At 37.0% G+C, this 27410-nt stretch overlaps 3 protein-coding genes across 4 annotated transcripts in view; 2 read left to right on the top strand and 1 right to left on the bottom strand.

Annotated features, from left to right (window-relative positions):
- LOC132141460 (TOM1-like protein 2) overlaps nt 1-9611 on the bottom strand; it is a 41400-nt gene extending 31789 nt beyond the window's left edge. For both annotated transcript variants that reach the window (XM_059550993.1, XM_059550985.1), the window contains exon 1: nt 9498-9611. In XM_059550993.1, the coding sequence (XP_059406976.1) occupies nt 9498-9549 (52 nt within the window). In that variant the 5' untranslated portion in view covers nt 9550-9611. The remainder of the gene's footprint in view (nt 1-9497) is intronic.
- Nucleotides 9612-10101: 490 nt separating this feature from the next.
- drc3 (dynein regulatory complex subunit 3) lies at nt 10102-14144 on the top strand. Its single transcript, XM_059517769.1, has 13 exons — nt 10102-10251; nt 10336-10525; nt 10746-10862; nt 10936-11102; nt 11254-11400; nt 11591-11710; nt 11863-11975; nt 12067-12241; nt 12334-12465; nt 13197-13267; nt 13342-13465; nt 13626-13757; nt 13908-14144. The coding sequence occupies exons 2-13, from the start codon at nt 10372-10374 to the stop codon at nt 14016-14018; spliced, it is 1563 nt and encodes a 520-aa protein (XP_059373752.1). The 5' UTR covers nt 10102-10251; nt 10336-10371; the 3' UTR covers nt 14019-14144.
- Nucleotides 14145-14500: 356 nt separating this feature from the next.
- Nucleotides 14501-27239, top strand: LOC132141472 (uncharacterized). The gene is made up of 10 exons (XM_059551007.1): nt 14501-15042; nt 15592-15651; nt 16806-16913; nt 17035-17136; nt 17489-17619; nt 17697-17756; nt 25078-25226; nt 25313-25423; nt 25837-25954; nt 26220-27239. Exons 1-10 carry the CDS (start codon nt 14854-14856, stop codon nt 26833-26835), a joined length of 1644 nt encoding a protein of 547 aa, XP_059406990.1. The 5' UTR covers nt 14501-14853; the 3' UTR covers nt 26836-27239.
- The last annotated feature ends 171 nt before the right edge of the window (nt 27240-27410 follow it).

The raw sequence follows: 27410 nt of genomic DNA on the forward strand, positions 1-27410 counted from the left end.
AATCTAAACACTTGTAAAATGCAGCGCATTCAGCGTGTTAGTAAATGTTATTAATATCCCAACACATCCTATATTAGATTAATCAGATATGTTTGTTGCTAACCCAGACATCACCATGGGACTTTAAAGCCATGCTTCTTTCACCTCTCACGTCTATACTTTGGACTGCATGCTGTGGCAAGCAAAACAATCAGAGCTCAGGGTGCCGCCCAAAGAGCTGATATCATTTTCTTACATTTTTTTTTTTACTCAATCTCTGTTGCTCATTCCTAAAATGTAGCCTAAAATTAATTCACAGATCTATTACAAACCAATGTGAAATGTGTCATTTTTGCACCACTGTTGTCAACAAAAGTTATTGCAATATATAATGACTGTTTTCAAAAGGTTTCCTGAACGTTCCCCAGTCAGTCCAACAAATATGCATGTTTATACAACAGTTCTTTCCAGTTCTCGAATCTGATTGGCTGAAAGGAGTGCAATATTCTAGTGATAACAGAACTCAGAACTTTCAACCGCTCATGAACCCGCTGAGAACAGCCTTAAGGCCCGTTCACACCAAGCACGATAACTATAAAGATAACGATAAAGATATAGTTCTAAAAATCGTTCTCAATATTAAAGAATAGCAGAGTCCACACTACAACTATAACGATAAAGGCATAGAGAAACAGTATCGTTGGAATCATTTTCAAAACGATTTTTTTCCAGGTGATGAACGATACAAACATTCACATCCAATCAGAATCCATCCTGCTGTAACGAGCTCGAGGATTTAAAGCGGCAGACGCAAGTGCGCTCAAAATAAACAGATTATATTGTTCGCTGGTGTGGAGGCTAATATTGTTATCTTTATAGTTATCGTTCTTGGTGTGAACAGGGCTTTACTCTGGCCAGTTACATACATGATAAACAATACAGTGAGCTTTTAATATTGTAATTCAACAAGGTTTCCATGAAGCAACCACATTCCTTTGTTACTAGTTCTAAAGTGACATTTTCAAATTAGTAATGGAGGCTTTGGCTCAGCTGTTAAACTGTCGACTTGAGATTTACATCCATGGCAGAAGGAAGTAGTTCTACATATGCACAGTGTTACTTGCAAAAAAAGGAATTCAAAAGCTAGTTCAAATAATTGAAATTGTTATTTAATCAAATAAAAGTAAACTTAAAATCTAAACAAATATGCAGTTATTTTTATTTCAGCTACTTTTCACAGTAATATTTCATAATATCACATGTACTAAAACAAGTAAAATTACAACTGAAATAAAAAATACAACTATATAGAAATTAAACACGTAACAAAAAGTCATAAAAATGTAAAAGGAAAAGGAAAATCTTCTATTTGAACTCTTAATAAAAACAACATCAAATCTCAATGATACTAAAGTAACACTGTCACAAAAATGAGACGCAACTTTCAGTTTCCTCCCCATGACTGTCTGTTTCTGAAACACTGTTAAAAAAGATCAGCGTATAGCAGAAGTGATTTCAACTTTACTGCTGTCCATCTGCGAGGAGGCTTGACATGAACTGACCGGGCCTGCCCTGGATTATTACTTCACTGTCAGATGTCACAACAATATAGTACAGATAAGGCTTCAAGTCAAACTCCCAAGATGTTCTTTTTGTAGGAAAGACACAATGAGACAGCGAGTACTTGTAGAACACAGAAATTAACCAGCAGGAGTTTCACAATTATTTAAACACTTCGACTTACTTTTAAGAAGAGTGTGATGAAATAAGATCTAGTGTCACAATCTTTTGAAATTAGGTGTGAAGTAACATGGGTGTGATTCTCGTACATAAGAGCTTGCAGCTAAAATGTGCTTTCGCATCTCTGTGTTGCCACAGAGGCAGAGCAAAACATAGTTTTATTGAGGATACACTTGAGGGAGATTTTACTGTGGCTCAACATGAAGCTGGCTTTGCTTTCCCGTTGAGTGACTCAGGATAAAGGTGGGGACAGATGACGAAATAAAGCAAAGGAGAACTGAGCGAGCGGATGACAAGTTCACAATCTGACCATCTGCCACTAAACCTCATCCCAAACTCAAAACAACCTCTGTTTTCTGTACGCTCCAAACACCACTGAAAAACTGTGCTGAGAGTTTCACCAAAGGACACAAGTTTGACAGTTTCTAAGCTGATTTTGAGGGAAATCCATGAACATCTTTGAATTTGAATTTGAATTTGAATTTGAACTTTTTTTTTTCTTGCACCGACACATCCCTTATGGGAGCTTGTTTACACCATGGTATTCAAAATCATTTTCATCCCACAATTGACTTTTTTTCCATTTCACAATTATTGTAAAAAAAAAAAAAAAAAAAAAAAAAAAAATCGGAGCTGTGAGAAAAAAAGTTGTAATTAACCTGTATTCATTAATTCATTTGTTCATTCACTGATTCTGGAAACAATCCCCTGTTAGTTAGTTAGGATTTAGTTAGTTATTACATGAGCATGCATAGTTGTACTAGGCTTATATAGCTGAACCAATGTGTCTATTTGAAGCACTGACAAAACTCTTGCTAAGTACACTAAGCTCACTGACACCAAAATAACATAAGAAGTCCTCAGTGAAAACACAATATGACACAGTGCCTTTTTTTACGGCAGGAAATTTCAGTTTTGTTTGTTATATTTAGCACAAGGTCATCAGGAAGTGACGATTTTGTTCTCTTTAACTCACTGGATGAAAACGGCGCTTTATTCGCAAATGTTTCATGCGATTTTACAATTTTGCCCAGTGGTTTAATTCGTAACTTTGGATGGAAACATAGCTACTGAAACTTCTGTTTGTCAAGATATAATCAAAAGTGTTTCTGCTAAGTCTGCATTCTGGTAACATACATACAACATCAGGCTACAACACCTCCTAGTTTCCGAAGTCTGATTTGAGTCACTACAAGGTGGCTGACCACAGATGTGTGAAACACCAACCAAATGTAGAGCATGCAACGGCTTCATCTCTCCACAGCTGGTGGAGATGTTATCCTCATATCTAAAGTATGTGCGAAAGTTTGGGATAACTCTGATCTGTTCTAATGAAGAAACTAGGTCGTGTACACCTTGGATGGCCTGAGGCTGTGTACATGTTCAGCAAATGTTCATTTTTGGGCTTTTACAATTTGACCTAAACTCCCATCGATCCACAGCGCTGGATATCAGCTTGGCAGTACCAGTCAACTTTCGCTCAACACACAGGGAATTGTCTGGAGCATAACACAGCTTTCACGGCTGGGTGAGGCCTCTTCCTGTAGTCTGCAGAGCCGCAGGAAATACTTTGTGCCTTATTCATACCCCTGAGCTGCTCTTCTGTCAAACTGACAGATGGGACGAGGCGGAGAGCAGACAGAAGAACAGAGTTTACAGCTGCACTCTTCTTCCTCTCCGGTCCTGGAAAACCATAAATACAGCTGATATCTCCGATTAGCTCATCTCACGAGTCTTCGGGTTTTTCGAGTCTTTGTTCATCACGTCAGACCCATAAGCTTTAACCTATGACGTCTGAGCTGGAAAGAGATTTAATAATAATAATAACCAACTCTTTATTACCTTTGTTACAACATTCAGTGTATGGAAAATAAGCATCATGAAATTCACACATTTATAAACTGTAAGAGGTAAAGAGCTACAATTTGAGACCAGAATCACAGTAACTGTAAGAGTTAATAATAATTATAATAATGATGATAATGATGATGATGATGATGATGATGATGATAATGACTATGCACCCGTTTGTAAGGAAGCTTGTAAATTAATTTCTTTATCCAATGCGGTCACGTCACGTGACAAAAGAATGAACGATAAGCCTTTTATACAGTCTCTTTTTTTATTTTATTAAACAATAGGCCTACTAACATTAAGGCAGTACACTTAAAATCATAAAGACAAAAAACTGATTTGTTGCCAGAGTAACTCCTTTTGCACAGTTAATCATAGACTGAAGACCCAGGTGAACAATGAATTCATCTTTTTTGTTTATTATAGAATTTAGTTTTGTATTGTTTGTAGTGTGACCAACGTTTGCGTAAGTACTAGTAGACATGTTAGGGAAGTAACACGTAAGATTTTAATTACATTTGAACAAATGAACGATTCATTAATTTTCCTGAACAAGACTCAAAGGTCTCAAATCATCTAAAATAGCCGTGTTTCCACTATCGAGCTTAAACTGGGCGTGCTAGTGCATGCCAGGGCCAGTCGCATTTCAACAGTCACTTCCGGGGCTTGATCGTGCCTCGCCAGGGCTTCCTCGGGGCCAACGGCCAGGGTTTTTTGGCCCGACGAAAACCTTGGGCCAAAGCGGGCCAGCTGGGGCTAGAGGAGGGGTTGTGCGGGGTTTCTCCGCGTCTGGAGAGCGTCTGCACCACGGATCATTTCAGAAAGATAACAGTTTTAACACCAGCATTAAAAACTTTTTTAAATAAGTTGAGCTCAAAACTCATTTTCAGTCAGCAGCGATTGTTTGAAATAACGCGTTCCGATCCGATGTGGATTATAATCACTAAACAAGGCAGAAATATTTTAAGCGGTGTAAAAGACTATGCACGCTAGGCATTAACGTTACCATAGTAAACATGGTAAATATGACCGCTTGAAGAAATCAGACGTCAGCTTCTTATTCTCTATCACAATCGTGTATTTATTTAGTAACTTATATTATCTGTCACAAGCCTCGTCTCGAGAGTTTAGCTCACGTTGCCTATCATAAAAATATAATAATGTTTTTGTTCGGGAGCTTTTATAAAAATAGAGATATTATCATTCATTCTTAATGTGACGTATATAGGCTACTGTGGCTACAAATAAACAGAAACAGACTCGACTGAATAAGCAGGCTACTTTCATAAGCGTTAAAAATAAATAAATAAAATATAAATACATTTATTTCTGTGTGATTAATTTTGGGCCTGTAAATTCATTATGATCAATGTTTCATTTATTCTATAGTAAAACATCAATGCTTTTGAATTTGAATATTTAACAAAGCATGCAAACAAACAGCCGCTTTTATCATGTTCGTGTGTGATCGCGCATGTTCCAGTGATTTAGTTCTTAGTTTTCAGATAACTTCTTTTTGTTGGTGAAATGATGAGGTTGCGTGACGTTGTTCCTGAGAGGCGTGTAAAGGGCGTGTTTTAGTGAAGCGCAGCGGAGCTTCAGGTCCTGACTGTGGAAACCCTGCGCTATTCTGGCCTCGGTGCTACAGGTCCGAGGCTATTAACCCCGCCCGGCCTGCTTTAATCCCTGGCTCGCACTGGCCCGACAGTGGAAATGCGGCTATTTTTCTGAACTTCCTATCACTACTCTGAAACGCTGTCTTCTTGTCTTGAATTGCATCGGAGAGGGCTGAATTACAGTCTTGCGCTACAGCTCCACACTGGTCAAACCCCGTTATTGCAGGCTCTTACATCGGGTGAAATTAGATAAAATGACTACGCGACAACAAAAATATTTGTCGACAATTTGTTTTCTGTCGACGTTGTCGATAATGTCAACTAAAGGAATCTACATTTTTGTTTTTATTAGTAAAAAGAGGGAGCATTATGCCACAAATGCTGCCAACGTAGCCTCACTTGAACTGAACCCAGAATATTCTGTTAACAAACCAAGCAACTTCTAATAGAAAATCCTCCAGTAATCTCCTCAAGAAGATTTGTGGCGTGGAAGATTGAAGGCAATAAGTCAATGAACAAGAGCAAGAAAATAATAAAAACTGGACAATATTGTGTGCTGGAAAATGTTAGACAGGCAGAGAAAGTGATGGGGAAACAGGCAAGAGTTCAGCCCTGCTGCGGGAGATAGCGAGTGCTCAGCCCAGCTGGCCCAACGCTGGATCACGTGCAACCTCTGCCAAACAGTACACGGCCATACAGCCAAACCTAATGTCCATCAGTAGTGCTGCTGGAACTGCTGAACATACAGAGATTCATCAATGACCCTTTATTCTTTTTTAATGAACTGGTCAAAAAGACTGACCAATTCATGCTAACTTAGTCTATCAAATCCATCACTGAATGAACTGACGCAAAGCAATGTAACTTAAGTATTTATATACTTATATGTATATTTTCAATTATCTTTTATTTTTATAGTATGTTTTAAATTATTTTCTTTTTTCTTTTTCTTTTTTTTTTTTTTAGAAATTTTGTTGTGCTTACTTTATCTTTATTACTTTATCTCAGTAGTTGCAAAGAGTTTTTCATCTAATATTTATATATTATTTCAGCTTTATTTTTAATTACCAAAAATTAATCTTAATAGTTTCAGTTTTGGTTAACGATAACAACACTGACCACAAGTCGTTATTTCCACTTACAAACTCGTGAACTACACGTTTGTGAATGTGTGAAATGTTAGGATCATGAGCTTCAAATCAGAGATAAAATGTTTCTTTAAGATACTTTTTTAAGTATAAATAATTGGCTAGTGTGTAGCTCAAGCAGTTTCATATTGGGGAAAAAAGTTATAGGCTGCCAGCGAGATATTTTAGTCATGCGTAACACTTAACAAACACTTCAGATTCCAAAGCTATTTAAGTGAAGCCTCATTAAGTCCTTGTCTGTGTTTTCCTTCCTGAAAAGTTCACGCCTCAGTGGGCCAGTTTCAGAGCTGAATAACGGACGGGACCCAATGCTTTTACCATCATCCTTTAATCTCTCTGAGGACAAACATAATCTTGTTATCACCACATTATCTAAGTGACCTTACAGAACTGTCTGAAGAAACCATTTCAAGTGACCTCAGAGGTTCATCGGTAATAATCTAATATTAAAACTGACGACAGTCTTTCTACAGGATCTGTGAGACTGGCTCAGTTTAGTAGGTAAGTTCCTTCACAACAGTCTAGACTGATTTTTTTTTTTTTTAAGAAATTAATACTTTTAATTCAGCAAGAATTCATTAAATTGATATTTAAAATTTGGCACTATTCTCACTTTGTCTCCTCTAGTAATTGAAGACTCTGCTCTTACAACAGTCAAGTAAAAAAAAAAAAACAATACTTGACTCATACTGAAATGCTCATCTATTAGGAGGATGTTGTCCTGTGGTCAGCACATCCTGAACCTGCAGGATCAACTTATGACCTACAGGCCTGAGGCCGGACGGAGACGTGTGGTGCTGAGAAATAGTGAGCCTCTGTCTGCAAATTGTTGCCAAAATCAAATCAGAGTGTCCATAATACAATTCACCCTCTTACGTACTTATGATGCGGCGACAGCTGAGAGAGACCTTGTTCACTTCTATTTTATTTAATAGTCTTTTCCTAAACTTGTCATTTTCTCACATCCTGCAAGATGACAGTTAATCAGTTTACATCAACATGGTCTTGGGTCTCAAAACCAAGGAAGAGATTCTTATTTTCAGCATTTGAACAAGATACATAGTTGACTTAAATAAAACTGAAGTATAAAATAATATAATTGCAATATAACAGCTAAGCGTTCACGTCTGGATTTGCATGCTTGAGAGCATGTTTTGGCCTAAAGGTGTGGTCACATTAGTGAAATTCTGGCGAAACTCTGCAGGCCTCAGAATTCGTGCTCTGCATTTAACCCATCCAAAAAGCACATACACCGAGCAGTGAACACACACAGGCAAGTCTATCAGTCAATGCTGCAAATTTGCATGACATCTGCGTGGGGAACTTTTTTGGCCTCACATGAAACTCCTGAAGGTGCAGATTTCTATTGAAACGACTAGATTTCACTCACAAAATGTTGCAGAGCAACAGTAAACATGCCTGCACTTTAACACTGATATAAAAAGCTCATTATACACTCCTAAAACTGACCCCTATTGATCAATGTCCTACAGCACAAATAGAAACTATTCTTTCAGCTGAATGTAACAGATTCTCAATCATCTGGTCTAGTATTTAAAACTGTGGTGCCAATGTGCAGCATGCATATGTAAGGCATACAGAAAAGCACTGTTTGAGATACAGACAAATCATACAATTTATTCGGGTTTTAGAGATTTTAGAGCTACGTAGGAACTCTAGTCAAAGAGCAAACACACACAAAAAAATTTTTTTAAATGCAAACAAACAAGCAAACATAGATTTCCTCGCATAACTGCTCGTGTAAAAATTAAAACAGGAACAAAGCCAAGTCAGAGTGGTTAAAGATGCTAGATGTGTGCACACCCTGCAAGGTCAACAAATCAAGAGTCACATGACTGGATCAGTGCTGCTTTATGACGCTTGTAACCCAATTCAGGACCAGACATGCCAACACAAACTGGTTTTCAGATCCATCAATAAATCGCACATCAACTATGAGTGAAAGCGATTAAACCTGAATACTAGGCCTAGATGTCAACACATGAAACCAACATTAACTTGTCAACTTCAAGATTCTAGGTTAAAACTATAGGCTATTTAAAGAAAGATTATGTATAATCAAGGTCCTGTAACTATGGGTTATATATATCAGATTATATTAATAATAAAATATTTCAATGAATAATATATGACAATATTTAAAATAGAGAGAAAATATTCTTAAAATGAATACAAAAATGAAAATTGTGGATAGCAATTACATATACTTCACCCAAAATGAAAGATTGGACAGATTCAATTGAAGCTTTTATTGACATATAAGCAATGATCAACACTCACACATCTGATCTTCCACCTTTACTAATTATTATTAATAAATTTACTAATAGTATATGAAATATATTGTTTAATAAAACACAATATAAATGTAGATGTAAGCAGAATCATGAATATTATTTTTTATTCTGGTCAATTAACAGTACTTTTGGTTGTTTCATATATCTTATACTTATTAAACCTATTTTGGCTTTGTTTGAATTACTGCAAGGTATGAGATCAGTATCATGCATTAAAAAAAAACAAAAACAAAAAACCAAACATGTGTTGTTAAATCCCTCAGTTGTTATTCATGTAAAACTAATAAGTTATATTATAATGAATTCAATGATTATCAAAATACTGTCAACCCGATGCATTACAGCACTGAACAAACTATTACAAGTTTGAGGGTAATCAAAATGAGATATATAAACAGAGATGTTACCGCCATGTAGATTGAGGTGGTAAATTCAAATGTTAAATCAATGTTATCAATGTCCTAATGTTGAATGTTAACAGTGAATGTGCTCTGATTGAGTCCAGAGTCAGACAGAGACTTCAGTTTCTCCTTTCAGACCTACTACTTAGACTGTTACCGAGTAAATACCAACTGGCGAAACAATCTCACTCTCTAGTTATCAATTTCCCAATATTGAAAACAAATGAATAGAGTTTCCTAGTAACATATGTGTGTTTACACCGGATGAAGAAGCTGGCTAGCACATCATCTAATTTAGCTAACAGTGCTGACTGTATGATGTTGCCAGCTAATACACACAATTAAACTATTTTAACACGAGCAATGGATGAATATGGCCCATTAACTATTATAAAAACACAAAAAGAAGAAGAAGTAGATATTATAAGCCGCTAAACTCACCAATGCACTGGCCAACGGGAGTGCTGTACGGATTCCCCAGCAAGAACTCCATCTTGATGACAACAACAATCCGCCGACAGAGAGAGCCTGGCGGACAGCGCGCACAAGCCCCGCCCAGAGCGCTGTTTGATTGGTCTAAACAAGCAATACTTTTAATTGATTGGTCGATACTCCTTTCTCTTAAAAAGGCTGTAAATGTGCGTAAACCATTGGAGGGCGACAACGTTTGGAAACGACCTTATAAAAACATAAATTCCAGTTCAAAAGAATTTCAGCAAAATTTGGAGCATACTGTCTGACGGCTACACGTGAAATATTATCGTATTTCTAATAAATCCACACATTTCCTTTTAGGTCCATGAAGGATCTTACAAATGTAAATAAAGTCTTACTCGGTTCATTTTAACTAACGAACTAAATAAATAAATAAACAAGTGATACATTGATGCCACTGAAAGTTGTTACTATAATATCAAATAATTAAAATCAGGTTCAATTAAAAATAAATAAATAAAAGTAACGAAATTCTGTTTTAATTATTTTAGCCCGCCTCAAAGCTGCTCACATCTCCGGAAGTTGCGAGTGGTAGTCTGCGGTTGCTAAGCAACTGCGTTGGCGTCCAACAGACGTGCGCTTATTCCAGGAAGGTCTGTTATCAACAGAGAGTTTATTACCAAATATGAGCTTTTAATACAGAAACAAACAACTTTGAAATGATGACGGATTCTGGTTTTGACTGATTTTATGATGACAGGTCTCCAAAACAAGCAACTGCTTTATATTCTCTAGATACCGCGTCATTGCGCTTCTGATCTCCGTGGGCCGTGTGTGTTTTCAGGTAATAAACGGCTGCAGTCATCAGAAGCAGTGCAAAATGAACTGGCAACAGGATGAACCTAAAGTAATAGATGAGGAGATGCTAAAACAAGCAATTGAGGAACAGGGACCTCAGGGACAAGCTGGAGATATATCCAAGAAAGAGGGCGTCCAGTATGAAGACGTGCTACAACTAAGACTAGACTACAGGAGTATGAACATCACTGATCATTACACACCTGAACTGTTTCATCAAATTAAACTAATTCAGTACATATTTCATATACATTTGTGGATATTTAGTTATTTTTAATTATATATAAATGTTCACTTTACATTAATGAGAACTGCATGAGAAAATAGTACAAACATATGTTTTTTTTTTTTCAAAATATAATTATATTGATGTTTTTTGTTGTTGTTGTTTTTTAGACATCCTGAAGATTTACCACCTGTGGCATTTCACCTCTTTAACAAAACTTCAGCTGGATAATAATGTTATCGAGAGGATTGAAGGATTAGAAAATCTGACTAATTTGGTCTGGCTTGGTGAGTTCCAGTTGTCTTGTTGATATCAAAACCGATGCGGACGCTAATAATCTGTGATTCTTGTATTCCTCAGATCTGTCATTTAATAACATTCAAGTGATTGAAGGACTGAACTCTCTTGTGAAACTTAAGGACTTGAGCTTGTTCAACAACCGCATTTCTGTCATCGAAAACCTGGATTCTCTGCAAGACCTGCACGTCCTCTCTTTTGGAAACAATGCAATTGCTCAGCTTGAAAATGTAAGCCAACTGTATTTTAAATGATACATTTGTGTGAAAAAATGTGTGTGTGATTTCACTGTATGAAGCCATCCACTTATTCAATTAATTGAATTCATCCATGAATGTCACTCAAACATAAAGCTGAAGGAAATCATATCCAATCCCGCAGGTGTTACACCTAAGAAAGTTTAAGAATTTACGCACTCTCAATCTTGCGGGAAACCCTATCTGTGAGGAAGAGAGCTACAAGACATTTGTGACAGCGTATCTTCCAGGCTTAGTTTATCTGGACTACAGACTGCTGGATGAACAAACAGTGAGGATCGTTTCAAAGATTTTGACTGCTTTATAAGACCTGCATATAATTGTAGTTGTTTGGCTTAATTTTGTGGACACGTGGATATCTTTCACAAGGGATAGATAACATTTGTCCTAATTTTGTTCTTTTATTCTTATTATATTTTAGTTCTGTTTATAATGACTATGTTTTACATGTATTTACATAGCGTGAAACTGCCAATACAAAGTATAAGTATGCAATTGAGGGAATGCAAGAAAATGAGCTCCACGAGCAGCAGGCAATGGAGGCTCAGAAGATCAGCAACGAGGAGCTTCAGCTGCACAAGGTGACCATTGTTACCATTTAGATAAAGGTCTTTAATGTTCTAGGATTCATAATTCAGATTTACATATTTTAAACTTTTTTTTCTACCGGGCTAGCCTAAGTACTATATACTCCTTCACACTGGTGAATAAATATCGCTTCCTTCTCTTACAGGATGCATTCGTGGAGTTCTTGAATGGACCTCAGCTCTATGACAGCATGTTTGATGAAGATCCTGATGGAGAGAAACTGGCTCTCCTCCCTGGAATGGAAGAATTGCTTGAGTCATATCCTTGTCAGGAATGCCAAACAAAATAGAACTGTTATTAAAAATACTGAAAGGCCCCAAAAGTCCATTTACCTTGACAATCAATGTACTTTTAAGAGCAAAATGGAAGCTCTGTGTGTGCAGATATTTGATGCGGGTTTGACTCAGCATGCTCAGAGAACGACTGAGGTGGAATCCTTTTTTTCCTGTTCCCATGAGGCAGTGGCTGATAATCGGCAGAAAGCAGCACAAATAGCAGCTGACTTTGAAAGCTCCAGGAGGCAGGTTAGTTTCTTCTCCCTCAGGCAAGTTGGGAAAATGATACAAGCAGCTGGACACAACAAAATGCTCACAAATGGAATTCCATTCTATTGCAGAAAATAGTGGAAATGCAACAGATCACAGATGTCGAGCTACTTGAAGACCACATCAGTTTGTGCCAGGAGCAGGCCAGCCAGCTCTCTGAAACCCTCTTGAGTCTGGAACTGCAGTTGGTGGACCAACTGGAGGTCAGAATGAAAAAAACTTTTAACATATATTGTTACAAGAGTTGTTGACCCCAAAATGTAAAAATGTAGTTGAAAATGTACTCACCCTCAGGCCGTGCAAGATTTAGATGAGTTTGTTTCTTCATTTGAACAGATTTGGAGAAATCTAGCATTTCATCGCTTGCTCACCAATGGAAGCTCTGCAGTGAATGGGTGCCGTCAGAATAAGATTTCAAACAGCTGATGAAAACATCACAATAATCCACAAGCAATTCAAATTACTCCAGTCCATCAAGTGATACCTTGTGAAGTGAGAAGCTGCGTTTTTGTTTGGACTGTTTGGATCTGTGCATATTTCTCTCCTGATTCAGATTCTCTCCTGAGATGAATTTCAACAGAGAAAGCAATATTATGAATAGAGGACATCTTGATCGATTGATTTATTACAAACATGCATCTTCACAAGATGTTAATTGATGGACTGGAGTGGTGCGGATTATTGTGATGTTTTTATCAGCTGTTTGAAATCTTATTCTGACGGCACCCATTCACTGCAGAGCATCCACTGGTGAGAAAGTGATGTTGAGCTAAATCTTGTAAAGAAACAAACTCCCTTACATCTGGGTCTGGAAGGCCTGAGGGTGTCTTTTTTTTTTTTTTTTTGAGAAATATTCCTTTAATGTATTATTATATATGGACCATATCGTAACACAGTAACCAAATAGAAGTTTCACTAATCTGCTTTTTTTAAGGACATCTTCAAAGACTTTGAGAGGAGCATCTCAGACATGGTTGGAGGGTTTATTGAATATGTGCAAGGGATATATCCTTTTTTCAACAAATCCTAAACGCACACAAATACATTTATTCAAAAATACTTCTTTGACTCCGGCGCACATTTGCACAGTGCCGAGACCTGGAGAACCAGCACCATGAACAACAGCTGGAGATTGCCTTGGCAACACTGGAGAAGGTGGTCAAAAATGAGCTAGAGGAGGAAATTCCTGATGATATGGCCATGGTCAGTTAAAAACACTTGATCACTTAACGTAGAAACAAAAAATAATTTGTATTTATCCATTATGACTGATGAAGAAGAAGTAATGGTTACTATTTATGTCCCAGACACATATTTTAGGATTGATCGCTGTTTTGTCCTCATTTCTTGTGCTGCTATGTAGCTGCTGGTAGATAAAGACACAGTAACCAATGCAGTCAGTGCTTCCCACGACACCCACCTGCTGAAGATTGATAACAGGGAGGATGAGCTACTGACACGGATCAACAGCTGGATGAGCGGACTGCTGAAATCAGTATGTGATAGTGAACACACTTCCTGTGCTTTTAGAAATCAACTATTATATTGTTTTGTCACAGTGCAGCCTACCACGCAGCTGTCCTCACAAAGATTTTTATTATTAAATAAAATGTAATTGTTGGATTTGTTTTGTTTGTGTTAATAGATACACGATGAAGAAGTGAAGAGGAATCGCAAGCGCACCTCAGAGATCCGAAACTACGTTAGTTACGTGAAGGATGAGCTGGAGGACATGCGATTGTCTGAGCACCATTAAAATCTTTCTCAAGTATGATTTGTAAAAAAAAAACAAAAAAACATGTAAAATATTTTAGCTATTTTGTTGTTAGTAGACAAGTATGCATCTGTATTATTTTTGTTTATTAAATACAGAGATGCAATACTTTTAACGTTTTAAAGTCTTTTGTATTTCATGGAATGCTGCCATCTACAGGGAAGTACCAGTGTTACAGCAACTCCATTTGTTGACTGTACATAAAAGGGCATTTCTCAAATGGTGTGTAGGCAGCTATATATATATATATATATATATATATATATATATATACATTTAGCATTACAATTATAAATATCTAAATTAACTTAAGTCAGCAGAGCTAACACCATCCTGTGTTTCATGTACTTTGTTTATCAAATTATCACACATTAAAAAAAATCATAATACCAACAAGAATGTTACTGCTCATATGTTTATCCAAACTGACGACCGTTAATCATGTTATACTGCAAAAATGGTTGTTTAAAAACAGCTGTCACATCTACAACATTAACGATGTCTACAGTAACGCTTCCATCAAGTAACGTTAGAACTACAAATCCCGCCATTCTTTTCTAAAAAGCAGCCAATTAGCATCAGCGTCATTGTTACTCGACGTACGTCATCCAATCAGTTAACAGCACGCTGGGTCACATGACTCGCCGTTGAGCGCCCTCATTCTGCTGTGAAGGGACGTAACCTCGGGTCCTGCGGGAGTAACTCCGAAACTTACGAATCGCGCTGTCAGTGTCGCGTTTTCTCCCGTTCCAGCGCGTCAGATAAGCGCCGCTCGGCCGCTTGAGCTCGGGGAGAGCCACCTCGGAAGCGATCGATCATGCCGGTCCGTACCGTCTGCTGTCAGGGCTCGCCGCTGGCCTGCTTGGCCTCGGCCTCTCTCGTTCCGCCCCCGCCGATCAACACCCAGCAGCCCGGCGTCCAGACCTCTCTGCTCTACAGCGGCTCCCAGTTCCGCGGCTACCAGAAGAGCAAAGGGAACTCCTATGATGTCGAGGTAGTTCTGCAGGTAAACATGTCTGCTTAGCAACGAGTGAGCTCCCTAGCTAGGCAGCATTCTGGATGTCAACGCTCCTGAGAATCCAAATGACTGCTGTCTAGGAAGGAAAGCTCACGGTGACTGCGAAGCTCGAAAATGTTGTTTGTTTGTAAGCAGTAACTTATGTCTACTAGCTAGTTTTGAGTCCAGAACTGCTGTCTAAGTAGTTTACATACAGTGGTGGGCAATATTATTAGACCACTAGTGTTTTCACCAGCTAAGAAAATGCTTTAAAGTCAATTATTTCTATCTTCTGCTGTAGTGTCAGTGAAAATACTAGTGTTCTAATCATTTTGCCCACCACTGTATGTGTGTGTAATATGTATTTGTGAAATGCATTTCCATTTCTGATATTGTATGTCAGTGAATCTGGAGTTACAGTCTGTATGGATCAGTTACCCATTTTTGAGTGTCATAACTTCATGTTTGAGGCAAGGTTAGGAATGTTATTGCCCTGACGCACATTCGCAGATCTGTTCATCATTGATTTTAATAAAACCCTTCGCTTTGGACCCACAGCACGTGACCATGGAGGACTCGTACCTGTGTGGATACCTCAAGATCAAAGGTTTGACAGAGGTGAGACAGACTCATGGTCAATGACTGCATAATCATACTGTGAGCTGTTAACTAAATCTGTAATGTGGTTTTTAGTAGCCTGTGATCAGTGTGTGACAGGACGTGAGATAAAAAAAAAAAAAAACACTCTTGTTTGTCTGAGAGCTTCTGCTTTTGTGGTCTTCTGGTTTGTCTGTGATACTGGAGCAGTGCACAGCGGGTTTGGACACAGATCTGTCCTCCCACTGATAGTCAATGATTTCATCAAGATACAGAAGCCTACATACACTTTAAACTGCTTCATTGATCTGCAGCTCAGTTAGAGTGTGTCAAGGAATTTTAAAACAATATGACAATTGTTATCTTGACTTTTTTCTTCTTCCAGTCTAGCCATGTAGAACTCAAATAATTAGTTAAAAATAATCAAAGACTGGTTGTTTATTTATTTATTTTTTTCCCCTAAGAATTTAAGAGAAGAATGATATTTAATCATTTTCATATCAGTATTCATTTAAAATACACAATTTAAAATAATTATTTTCTATTTGCATATGTAATTTTATTACAAAATTCTAAAGCTGAATTTTCAGCAGGCATTACTCCTGGTTTGAGTCATTCGGTGACTTATTTCGTGGTCAATTAAAAAAAATTCTTATTATTATCAATATTGAAAAAACTTGTGCTGCTTAATTTCTATTTGATCTTTTTTAAAGCTTGATACAAATTTATTGGATAAATAGAAAGTTGAAAAGAACAGCATTTATTTGAAACAGAAATCTTTTGTAACGTTATAAATGTCTTTACTGTCACTTGATCAATTTAACATATCCTTGCTGAAAATGTGAATTTATGAAAATAAAAAAATATATATATTTGAACAGTAGAGTATTTAAAAAAAATCATTCTAGTATATAAAAATATTACATGAATATTTCAGCAAACATTTGGTGCAATTTTTGAATCCGATATTTGAAATGGACGCTTTGAACTGATTAATGAATATTAATTGGACTTAACCGACTTTAATGCTATATTTAAGTTTAAATAAGAAATGCTATTAAAACATCAAAATGTCCTGAGACAAGGAAGAATGGCAAATGATGCGCTATTCATTTGATGTTCAATTCTTGAAAATTCTTTTTCGAGAATAATGAGCGTGACTGTCCGCTCTGTAGGAATATCCCACGCTTACTACATTCTTCGCTGGGGAGATCATAAGCAAGAAACGGCCTTTTTTAACCAGGAAATGGGACGCGGATGAGGATGTCGACCGAAAACACTGGGTAATAAATAATGTCATGATTCAGTGTGTGACCCATCATGATTCTGAATCATTATGCATCGTGACTCAGATGCGAGTAGAACCTGATCTGATAAATAAGTTTTTCTCGTCTTTTTCCTCAGGGGAAGTTTCAAGCATTTTATCAGTACGCAAAAAGCTTTAATTCGGATGACTTCAACTACGAAGAACTACAGAACAGCGACTACGTCTTCATGCGGTGGAAGGTAGACTATGTTTTATGAATAAAACCATATGCAGTACTGTTGATATAAGATATTTCTTGTATGTTTGAAAGATACTTTTATTCAGCAAGGATGCATTAAGTTGATCAAAAGTGATAGTAAAGGCGTTTTTAATATTACAAAAGATTTGTATTTCAAAGAAATGCTGTTCTTGTGTACTTTACATATTGATCCAACATTATTATGTATCAATATAAAGCAGCACGACTGCTTTCATTATTGGTAATTATAAGAAATATTTCTTGAGCAAAAAATCAGCATATTATTATGATTTCTGAAGGATCATGTGACACTGAAGACTGAAGGAATGATGCAAAAAATGTGTTTGTTTCAGGAACAGTTCCTAGTTCCAGATCACACAATCAAAGACATCAGCGGTGCTTCCTTCGCTGGCTTCTACTACATCTGTTTCCAGAAGTCTACAGCCACCATAGAAGGCTACTACTACCACAGAAGCTCAGAATGGTATAGAATTTAAAGTGTATTATAAATCTTCCATATATATCGCCTCGAGAACCCAATTGTAATCCTGTTCTTATCAGGTATCAGTCTTTGAACCTCACACACGTCCCTGAACACAGCGCACCCATCTACGAGTTCCGGTGACGCTGAAGTCCTGGAGGTGAATCTACAGCGGACAGAGGAAGTGGACATGAGAGAACGAGAGGAACTGTCTAATGATCACGCCCAGGACTCGGCTGTCCTCTCCACTCAGTGAAAGAATAACCGGAGGAACGTACAGATGAGGGAGATGAGGGAGTCTCCTTTCAGGAGACTCTCTACACAAGCCGAGCGAACGAGTGGGATTCGGGGATTTGCAGCAGTGTTAGCGTTTTGTTTTTCCTTTTATGTTTTTAATGCCTCTGTCCTCCGATCATCATAGAAAACTATTTTTTTTGCCCTGCCTGGATGGAAGAGCCAATGGGGATAATTTTTTTTTTTTCGCCTTGTAATTTGATAAAAGAGCATGGCCAATCTAGAAGTTTTGAAATCTGTTTTAATTTATTTTTAATCGTTCTGTTTGAAAAGACTGTGAGCGGGACGCTGTATACAGACACTGGGACTTCTGTTGAAGACGTATTAAAGATACAGTGTGCGATATGATGGATATGGAGAGTTGCTATTGTCTGCGGCTTGCTTGGCCCTCAGACGTTGTTTTTTTTTTTTATTAACGTAAGGTGTATCATCAAAAGTCACATATATAGCAGCTGGGTCCTTCGCTTCTGCGTGTGATATATTTTTTATTATGAGATGGAGTCAGGTGTTTTGGAAAGAGTTATATATATATATATATTATCACATGGTGGTAAAGCTATTTGTAAAGCTGCTTTGGATGAAACATTTCTTTCTGAGTTTGGGAAAAAAAACTAAATCTGTCGGTAGTTTTACGCTCCTTGTTTTGCTATGCAACCTGAAAAATCTCAGCTTATAAGAATCTCAAGTATATGGAAGCCTGTTTCCACCACGCAATGTGAACATGAAGGTAAATTGACTTCTTTTTTTATTTATTATGCAATTCTTAATTTATTTCGGGCAAATCTGAGTGTATATCTTGAAATTTTTTAGTTAAAGCTGCAGTCTGTAACTTTTGGCGCTCTAGCGGTTAATATACAGAAGTCCATGCGTCTTGCTGAAGAACATTGTAGCTGGAGTTACTTCTCTCTGTTTATGTCTGAGGCGAATCACGCAGTACTGGGCTACTTCGCAGCACTACTACCCAAACCAGTCTTAATAGTCAGAATATAAACACTTATTATAGGTGTACCGTAGTGATTCAAGATAAGCCAAAAACATGGTTTGGAAAATGGATTCTTGGTTTACTCGCTTATTATATACATTTTGAACACAAAAAAGTTACGGATTTCAGCTTAAACATCTCACAATTCAGATTTTTTTCTTGCCATTCTGATTTTTTCTTTTTTTCTCAATTCAGATTTAAAATTTTGCCATTCAAATATTTGTCCTTGGAAATTCAAGTTTATATCCCGTAGCTTTGAATTTTTACCTCAGAATTCCAGGAAAGAAAAAGTCTGGATTTTTTTCTTGGAATTCTAAGCCTGTATTTAGCAATTCTGACAATCTTTCAAATGACCTTTTTCCTTTGAATTTTGGAAGTTTATATCTCGCAATTTTGACATTTCCAGTCCTGTATCTTACAATTGTGACTTTTATTTGTAGTTTTTTTTTTCTTGGAATTCAGAGTTAACATCTCGCAATTCTGTTTCTTTCCTTGTAAATTCAATATTATATCATACAGCTTTGACTTTTTACTCAGAATTTAAAAATTATATCTCAGAATTTCAGGAAAGTAAAAAGTAATTTTTTTTTTCATCTCGCAATTCAGATTTTTTTTTTGTCCCAGATTTTAGAGTTTATATCTTGCAGTTTTGACTTTATCTCGGAATTCAAAGTTAACATCTTGCAATTCAAATTTCTTTCCTTGGAATTTCACGTTTATATCGTAATTCCAGAATTTCTTCTTGGAATTCCGAGTGTGTATCTCGCAATTCTGATTTTTTTTTTTTTTTTTTTTTTCATTGAATGTTAAATTTACATCTTGCAATTCTACATTTGTTTTCCCGGAATTCTAAATTAACATCTCATCATTTTGACTTTTTCTTTGAGAAAATAAAAAGTTTGAACTGAGAGAAATAAAGTCAGAATTGTTTAAAAAATTCACAATTAACTTTATTATTATTATTCTGAGGTGGAACCAGGCTTCCTTACAAGTCTCTTGGGTTTGAGAATAATCACTTCTCACATGTTCACTTTAATATTGACAGCTCAGAGAGTATTGAGTGGTATTGGCACCAATGTCACGCGGCGTGTCGGAACGCAAGAAGCGTATCGTGACTTTCAGACTTTGTCGAAGATGTCATGATGAATAAGCAAATGTTTTTATTGGAGGGCTCAGGAAGACTTTTTCAAAGAAAACAGTCCAGATGGTGGACAACACTGTTATTTTAAACTACCCATCAGCCGTGATCTGATACTAGGGCAGCTCGGTGATCTACATCCCTTAGAGCCTAACAGCGCACAAAATTAACAGCTGAGTCTTTAAGGAACCTCTCACGAGGTGCTGAAATATTGGGAGACTCATTTATGATACAAAACCCAGAGGCATCCATTTAAGCTTTAGTCAAACCCTTTGCCTTAAAAGTCAAAGATTTGTCTTTAAACCACTTTTATAATCATTAGTATTAAGCTCTGTACAGAAAGAATGTGAGAGTTGCGAAAAGGCATTTGAGATGAAAGATCACTGTACCTCATCCACCAAAACCTCTTTGTTGGATTTGTAGACTAGAGAGTGTTTAACCACACGTTCGCGCCACATTTCAACCTAGCTATGTTGAGATCTCCTAATGACATTTTGTACATAGAATTTATTCGTTTTTAATTTGGCTAATGCCATGGCCAAATTCCGTTAATGCTGCACATTAACTCTCATGCAAAATGTCTAAAGCACACGCAGTAAATTGACGTGTAAATTTGACATCTTTTCCTGTTTGAGTTCTTTTGTTGTCCTTAAAACCAGAAATGTGGTCCGAGAGAAGTGTTTATGAAGACGTAAGATGTTTGTTTGCTGCGCCTAATACTCAAGATTTATTTAAAGAAATGCTAAGCAAACGAAAAGCCACTGCACAAGATGTTACAGTACAGAAGGAGGGGATGTACATAATAGGGCTGCTTGTGGTGTACACAAATGATTTCATTCTCTATAACTATGAGTGATCTTTTTGTTGGCACAAAAGGATAAGAAAATAAAGACTATTGATCCGGAGTTGTGTGTGTGTGTGTGAGAGAGAGAGTTCAGGACATCGTTTGACTTTTTTTCTTTACTTTTTTATAGGTTTGTGCAAACTGCATACAGAAAGTGAAATAAAAAGTGCTTTATATGGGTTACTCTCATGATGTATTACACATAAAGGTATGCAAGCAACTCTCTCAACCAGTAGATGGTGTACTAGTAATCATCTCTTTAGTACATGGACTGTGATCTATACAGTACACTGAACACCTTCTATCCATTATGCACCAAAACTTTTTAAACAATAATTGAATTGTCAGTTCTCTTTAAACTCTGTTTAACTGGCAAAAGTACAAAGAAAAGATTTCCCATGTTTCCACTTAATTGTATTTGGTAAATATAAACTCATTTTGATTTTGACAACAAATGTGCAACACATTCCAAAGAAGTTAAAGTTGAGCGCAATGCATTATGGGATACAGTATACCATGTGCTTTGCGCTCTGCCATGTACTGCACTTTCCAGAATTTTGTAGGAGTGAATGCATTCCACATGATTCACAACAGGAAATGATGGACTTCAGGAGAAGGCCAGTTACTCTCCTTTCAAAATGAGGAACAAATCAAGTTACAATAGTGAATAGCTTATATAATGTTACCTTTGTGCATCATGCATTAGAAATGTAATATCAAAAATGAAAATATGTTGTCCGCTGGACGCCGTTCATTATTAATGTAACTTCAAATGATTGCAACATTTAACAGAAGCCACAGTTTCAGAAGCTGCTCAAACCAAAGAGCTAAAACAAAAACACAAACGGTCCAGCTCTGTCTGATGTCTATATCTCTGGGAAACTGGGTTATCGTGGTCTGTGGTTTTAGCTTAGCTAACCACATTCACCTGCTTCACATGGCATGGACTTCAGAAAATACACAATAGTGGAAAGGCTTCAATGGTTGAAGCCTTTCCACTACTGTCTTATGATGAATGTATGCATTCTCAACTTTTATATTTGCGTTATAAGAAAATGTGAAAACGCCCATCTAAACGTTTCCAGGAAATTGAGAAATACAGTAGAAGAGTGAAATCATCACCAAAGTTGGTAGAGTATGAGGATGGAAAGTAAAACAGGAACACTCTTGAAATAAAGGTTCTTTATTTGCATTCGAATTCCAGTGTGTTTATCTGTTAAAATATTCCTTATTCTATTTTTGAGAATAAATATTATTCAATAATATTACCACATAACAATAGAAACCACTACAGTTAGTTAACCACATTGGTTCAAATTAATATGAATTATATTGTGTTCATCTTTGTTAATATAGATTGAATGTAATATTAAGTTGTATATGTTCTCATTAGTCCATGCAATATTAAATAGCAACAAACAACTGTTTCTATCATCAGCTAAAAATACATCACTATACTATGGAGTCTCTAAAAAGACAGTGATCTAAAAATACAATGAGAAGGAAAATTCAAAAACGTGATACAATAAACAAAGGTGTCTGCTTCAAATGTAGGTTGGGCAAACATCTGAGAGGAATGAAGCTTCCTTGAAGCTTCTTATAACCCAACAGGAATCTTTTTTTTTTTTTTTTATAATCTTCTATTTCCTGGAATGTCTGGGGTTTAGTGCTGAATTATGCGCACATCAGCAAATAATCCATTGATTTATGAATATGACAGCATTGATGTGAAGGGCTACAAGTACTAAGTAATACTAACTCATAAGTGTATAATCATTATTCCTTTCCGGTCTAGACTACTACATCATAACATAGACTTAATTTAGCATATTTCTATTTCCCACTATATGGCTGATTGCAACATTCAAGTCCATTTTAAGAACTGACATTTCCCTTTCATTACCACTCATTTAAAGAAAGAAAGTCATGAATTTCATTCACCATCAGCAATTTCAAAGAAAACATCAGGCCTTTGCCTCTGTTTGTTAAGTTTGTACTATTTGCAGTTGCTTTAATAAAGATGATAGAGTCTTAAAGGTATAGTTCTGCCCAAAATGAAAATTTTGCCATCATTTACTCACCCTTGAGTTGTTCCAAACCTGAATGCGTTTATTTATTTTGTTGAACACACACACACACACACACACACACACACACACACACACACACACACACACACACACACACACACACACACACACACACACACACACACACACACACACACACACACACACACACACAAATACTTTAAAGAGTGTTGGTAACCAATCAGTTGATGGTAGCCATCGACTCCCAATGTGTGTGTGTGTGTGTGTGTATATATATATATATATATATATATATATATATATATATATATATATATATATATATATATATATATATATATATATATAATTTATTTATTTATTTATTTTTTAAGTCTATGCCTACCCGCAAAATATCTTCTTTTGCATTCAACCGAATAAAGAAATTCATATCAGCATGAAGAATCTTAATTTTTTTGGTGAACTATCACTTTAGTAACAGTTACAGTATATGAAATATACTTTTACCATGTTTTAACTTTTTATTTTATTTATTTTTATTTTTTATGGGCTTTATATGTGTGTCTATAAGGAGATCTTGAAAACAAGAACCTGTTTTTAATGACTTGCCTGGTTACATGAAGGTTAAATGAAAAATACAATAATCAAAATAGTTGTTTATGCACATACAGATATAAAAATATCCCAAAATATATCAATCCAACCCTTTCAGTATTCAGTTCTGTGGTGCAGTTCTGTAAAAGCAGTTTTTGTTCAGACAGATACCTCAAAATGTATTCGTTGCAAATTAAAGCGTTCCTGAACGCGGTTGAAAACTTTAGAATTATTGTACAAGAAAGTATAGTAATGAACATGAACACATCTTGATAATAGAGGGGCATGTTGTCACGTCACATCACATGAAACTGAAGAGATAAGTTTAAACCGGAAAGCTCTTTATCGATTGATCTATACACATGAAATTCCTTCTAACCTTTTTCGAGGAATATTGGTGACGTAAGAGCGGTCTCTCCGGTTTGTGTAACAGCAGCGGGCGCGCGCGCTGGATGCGGCATGACGCGGTCCCCGCCTCTGGCTGAAGGCGTCATAAATATAACGCGCGGTCAGTCAAACAACAGACAGCACGACTCATCTCCTGCAACATGGACGAGCAAAGATACCCCCTCAATATTCAGCTTGTTGGAGTGATGCAGAAAGAAGTAGCTAAGGTAAGACACTTTTTTTAATTTCCAATTTTGCATTAGTTATATATATATATATTAATTTTAATGGTAACTTAATTTTAAGTGTCAGGACGGATAGAAATAAGGGAACACTCTTGCATGTACAGTGGTTCATTAACACTACTCTGAACATAGGCTACAATAACATGAAGACTGTAATGTAATTAAAAAGTAATGAAATGTGTCGAATACATTCTTCTCTTCCCAGTTGTACATGACCACTGTACTCTGGTCAGACCAAAATGAAATTACTGTGTACAGATCGCTTGAAGACTTCAAAAAGCTGCATGTAAGTCTCTTTCTTCATTTTTATATTTATATATATATATATATATATATATATAGAGAGAGAGAGAGAGAGAGAGAGAGAGAGAGAAAGAGAGAGAGAGAGAGTCAAGCAGAATAACATCTATATGCTTATTACTGTAGAGACAACTCAAGAAGAAATTCCCTCCTTCAAACCCCTTTAGAAGGTCAGGAAGGATTGTTCCCAAATTTAAAGGTAAATACTTTGCTAGTTGTTCATCAAACAATATAGAAAAATAGAAAAGCCCTCATCATGAAGTAATAAAAAAATAAACAATTTGCAGCAGCAAGAGTGCAGAAGGGCATGCAGAAGTGGAGCCCCAGTAAGTCGGTGCTCAGACTGAAGGCTCTGGAAGAGTACTGCAGTGAACTGCTGAAGAGCGAACCCTGTATCTGCCAGAGCTCAGAGCTCCTCCAGTTCCTGCTTCCCAAACCCCAGGACCTCGATTCTGACTTTGCCAAAAACAGGTAAGGTTGATGCTGCCAAGACAAGCAGAGCAGATAATAATAAATAAATGCTAGAATTTTCAAAACTATATGAAGTATCTGAAACAGAATGTAAATAAAGATTGTGTTTTGTTTGACAGTATCGTGATCATGCCATCAGAAACCTCTCTGAACAGCGGTAATGCTGGAATGAACAACGTTACTCAACCCATTGTTACCGAAACATACCGATGCATAGCTACTTATGAGACCAAGGACACCAAGAATCGGCCCTTCAAGGTTGAGGTGGATGAGACTGTGGATGTGCTCATTAAAGACCAAAAAGGTGAGAACTCGTCGTTTGCCAAACCACACAGAAACACAGAGTCTCTCTTCAGTGTTTGCTGACCTTGTTGTACTTTGTCTCATCAGGATGGTGGCTGGTGGAAAATGAAGCCAAGAATCTCGCTTGGTTTCCTGCTCCTTATCTGCAGAGAGCTGAGATGGATGATGATGGTCCCGATGTGATGGACGGCAAAGGAAGTACTGATTTAGCGGTTTCTATTGTATTCTAGCTGGATTTATTTGGAAGCTAAACCAGTTTGGCCACACTGTGAACGTTGGACATTCTTGTGCTTTAAATCAGCCGTCTTTTGGAAACCAACCTTATTATTTATCCCACTAACTTTGAAAATGTATGTATTTGGGTAGCAGTAGCAAAAGTAGCAGTTGACAAAATAATAAACCTTGTACATGGGTGTTTAATACTGCTCCTGGAGGACCAGTGTCCTGCAAAGTCCCAACACACTTGCCTGGACGTTTTTAGTAATCCTGAAGACTTTGATTTGATTAAGATTGGAGTTGCCTTCCAGTAGCAGGACTTTAAATACATGCTGTTGTATAAGACTTGATTCACCAAGTTTTTCATAACTGGATCTTATTCTTCCATTTGTCAGGTGTTTTCTATGTTGCCGCCAAAAGTTACAGAGCCATTAACAGTGATGAACTATCAGTGGAGATCGGGTCTGTGGTGGAGGTGTTACAGAAATCTGACAATGGCTGGTGGATAGTGAGGTAAATCTCCATTACGAAATACACACCAGTAATCTAGCGGGCAGGAAAACTGCAGAAAACCTGCTCACCTGACATGCAGAAGAGTCTGGAAACAAACTTTGCACTTGCTCTACATCCTCATTTTTGTGACTAATTTTGGCAGTTTGTGCAGATAATGTTTCTTCCTTGTTGACTTCCAAAGAATGAAACCAAAACACCCACTGACTTTGTACAAGCTCTAATTCTACTTTTCGATGATTAAGAGCTGTTTTTGTCTATTTCTCAGGTACAATCGAAAGGCGGGATTCGTACCATCTATGTACCTGCAACCATACAATGACCCACGGATGCACCTGATGCCTGCTAAGTGGGAGATAACCAGCTCCACTCTTAACTTGACACAGCTTCAACGTCCTGGAGAAAATTTCCTGCAGGTCTCTAGCCGTGAGCTCAGCAGATCCCAGGGCAACCTGGGACCTCCAAGAAGCACCCTGGACCCTAAAGATAAGCAGATGTCACGATCAATGAGTAGACTGACGGATGCTCATACAACATGGCTGAATCCACCATCAGTACGAGTGGAGTTTGTCGAGAATGGCCAGCAAAGCAGTGTAAGCTACGACAGCGAAGAGTTCAGTGACGAAAGCAGCTTCTCCGGCAGTGATTCGCTAAATTGCTCATACACAGGAGAGCAATTACGCAGGAGTTGCACCCCTACGCCTGACTCCTCTGGCAGCCTGAGCCCTGAAAGTGCCGGAGAAGACAAGATGATCGGCAGCAGATCAGACCCCAGTCTCAACAAGATGCCCTCCTCCCCCAAGGTACCACCCAGACCCCAAGCTCAGGAGATACTCAATCGCTGCACCACCGTCACACGCAAAAACCTGCAGAGAACCAGTTAGGCCGATGTCTTAAGCACTTCAGGTTACATGTTTGAGGAGCGCATCTAAGAGTCCACGTCCAGAACAGCATTAATGTCCACTGGCATAATGCTTGCTTGATGCTATTGTGATTATTTGATGGACAACTTATGGAGAGATTCTTGCTACATATTTATACTACTAGAACTAAGCTTAGATCTTATTCTTGGAACAGAATTATTACATATGTTACAAATGATGGGTCTCTATGTTTCTATAAAAGCTGCTCTTTGGATCTGATAAACGTAGATGATCTTTTAATGAAGAAAAGATAATGATCAACATGGCATAGAAATCCTTTAGAAACTTCTACAGAATATTTGTGTTTCTTAGTTTTCGCTCTTTTTCCATAGTGGAAATTATCACTTGTGCCTTGTATGCATTGTATATCCTGACATATATTATACTTTATTATTATTATTATTATTATTATTATTATTATATATATATATATATATATATATATATATTATACACTGTATACTCTTCAGAGTTGACTTGTTGCATTATTTTACCAACGTTGAATGCCTGGAAACATAAAATAAAATATATAACCA

Source organism: Carassius carassius, chromosome 1, assembly GCF_963082965.1.
Source record: "Carassius carassius chromosome 1, fCarCar2.1, whole genome shotgun sequence".
In the NCBI taxonomy this organism is placed as follows: domain Eukaryota; kingdom Metazoa; phylum Chordata; class Actinopteri; order Cypriniformes; family Cyprinidae; genus Carassius; species Carassius carassius.

What these genes read in the sequence shown, in the direction of transcription:
- drc3 (XM_059517769.1), top strand. Translation starts at nt 10,372, where the DNA reads ATGAACTGGCAACAGGATGAACCTAAAGTAATAGATGAGGAGATGCTA. An exon ending in ACTAAGACTAGACTACAGGA is followed by an intron (nt 10,526 to 10,745) that starts GTATGAACATCA and finishes GTTGTTTTTTAG; the next exon opens with ACATCCTGAAGATTTACCAC. An exon ending in ATTGAATATGTGCAAGGGAT is followed by an intron (nt 13,268 to 13,341) that starts ATATCCTTTTTT and finishes ACTCCGGCGCAC; the next exon opens with ATTTGCACAGTGCCGAGACC.
- LOC132141472 (XM_059551007.1), top strand. Translation starts at nt 14,854, where the DNA reads ATGCCGGTCCGTACCGTCTGCTGTCAGGGCTCGCCGCTGGCCTGCTTG. An exon ending in TACCACAGAAGCTCAGAATG is followed by an intron (nt 17,620 to 17,696) that starts GTATAGAATTTA and finishes TGTTCTTATCAG; the next exon opens with GTATCAGTCTTTGAACCTCA. An exon ending in GCACCCATCTACGAGTTCCG is followed by an intron (nt 17,757 to 25,077) that starts GTGACGCTGAAG and finishes CTCTCTGAACAG; the next exon opens with CGGTAATGCTGGAATGAACA.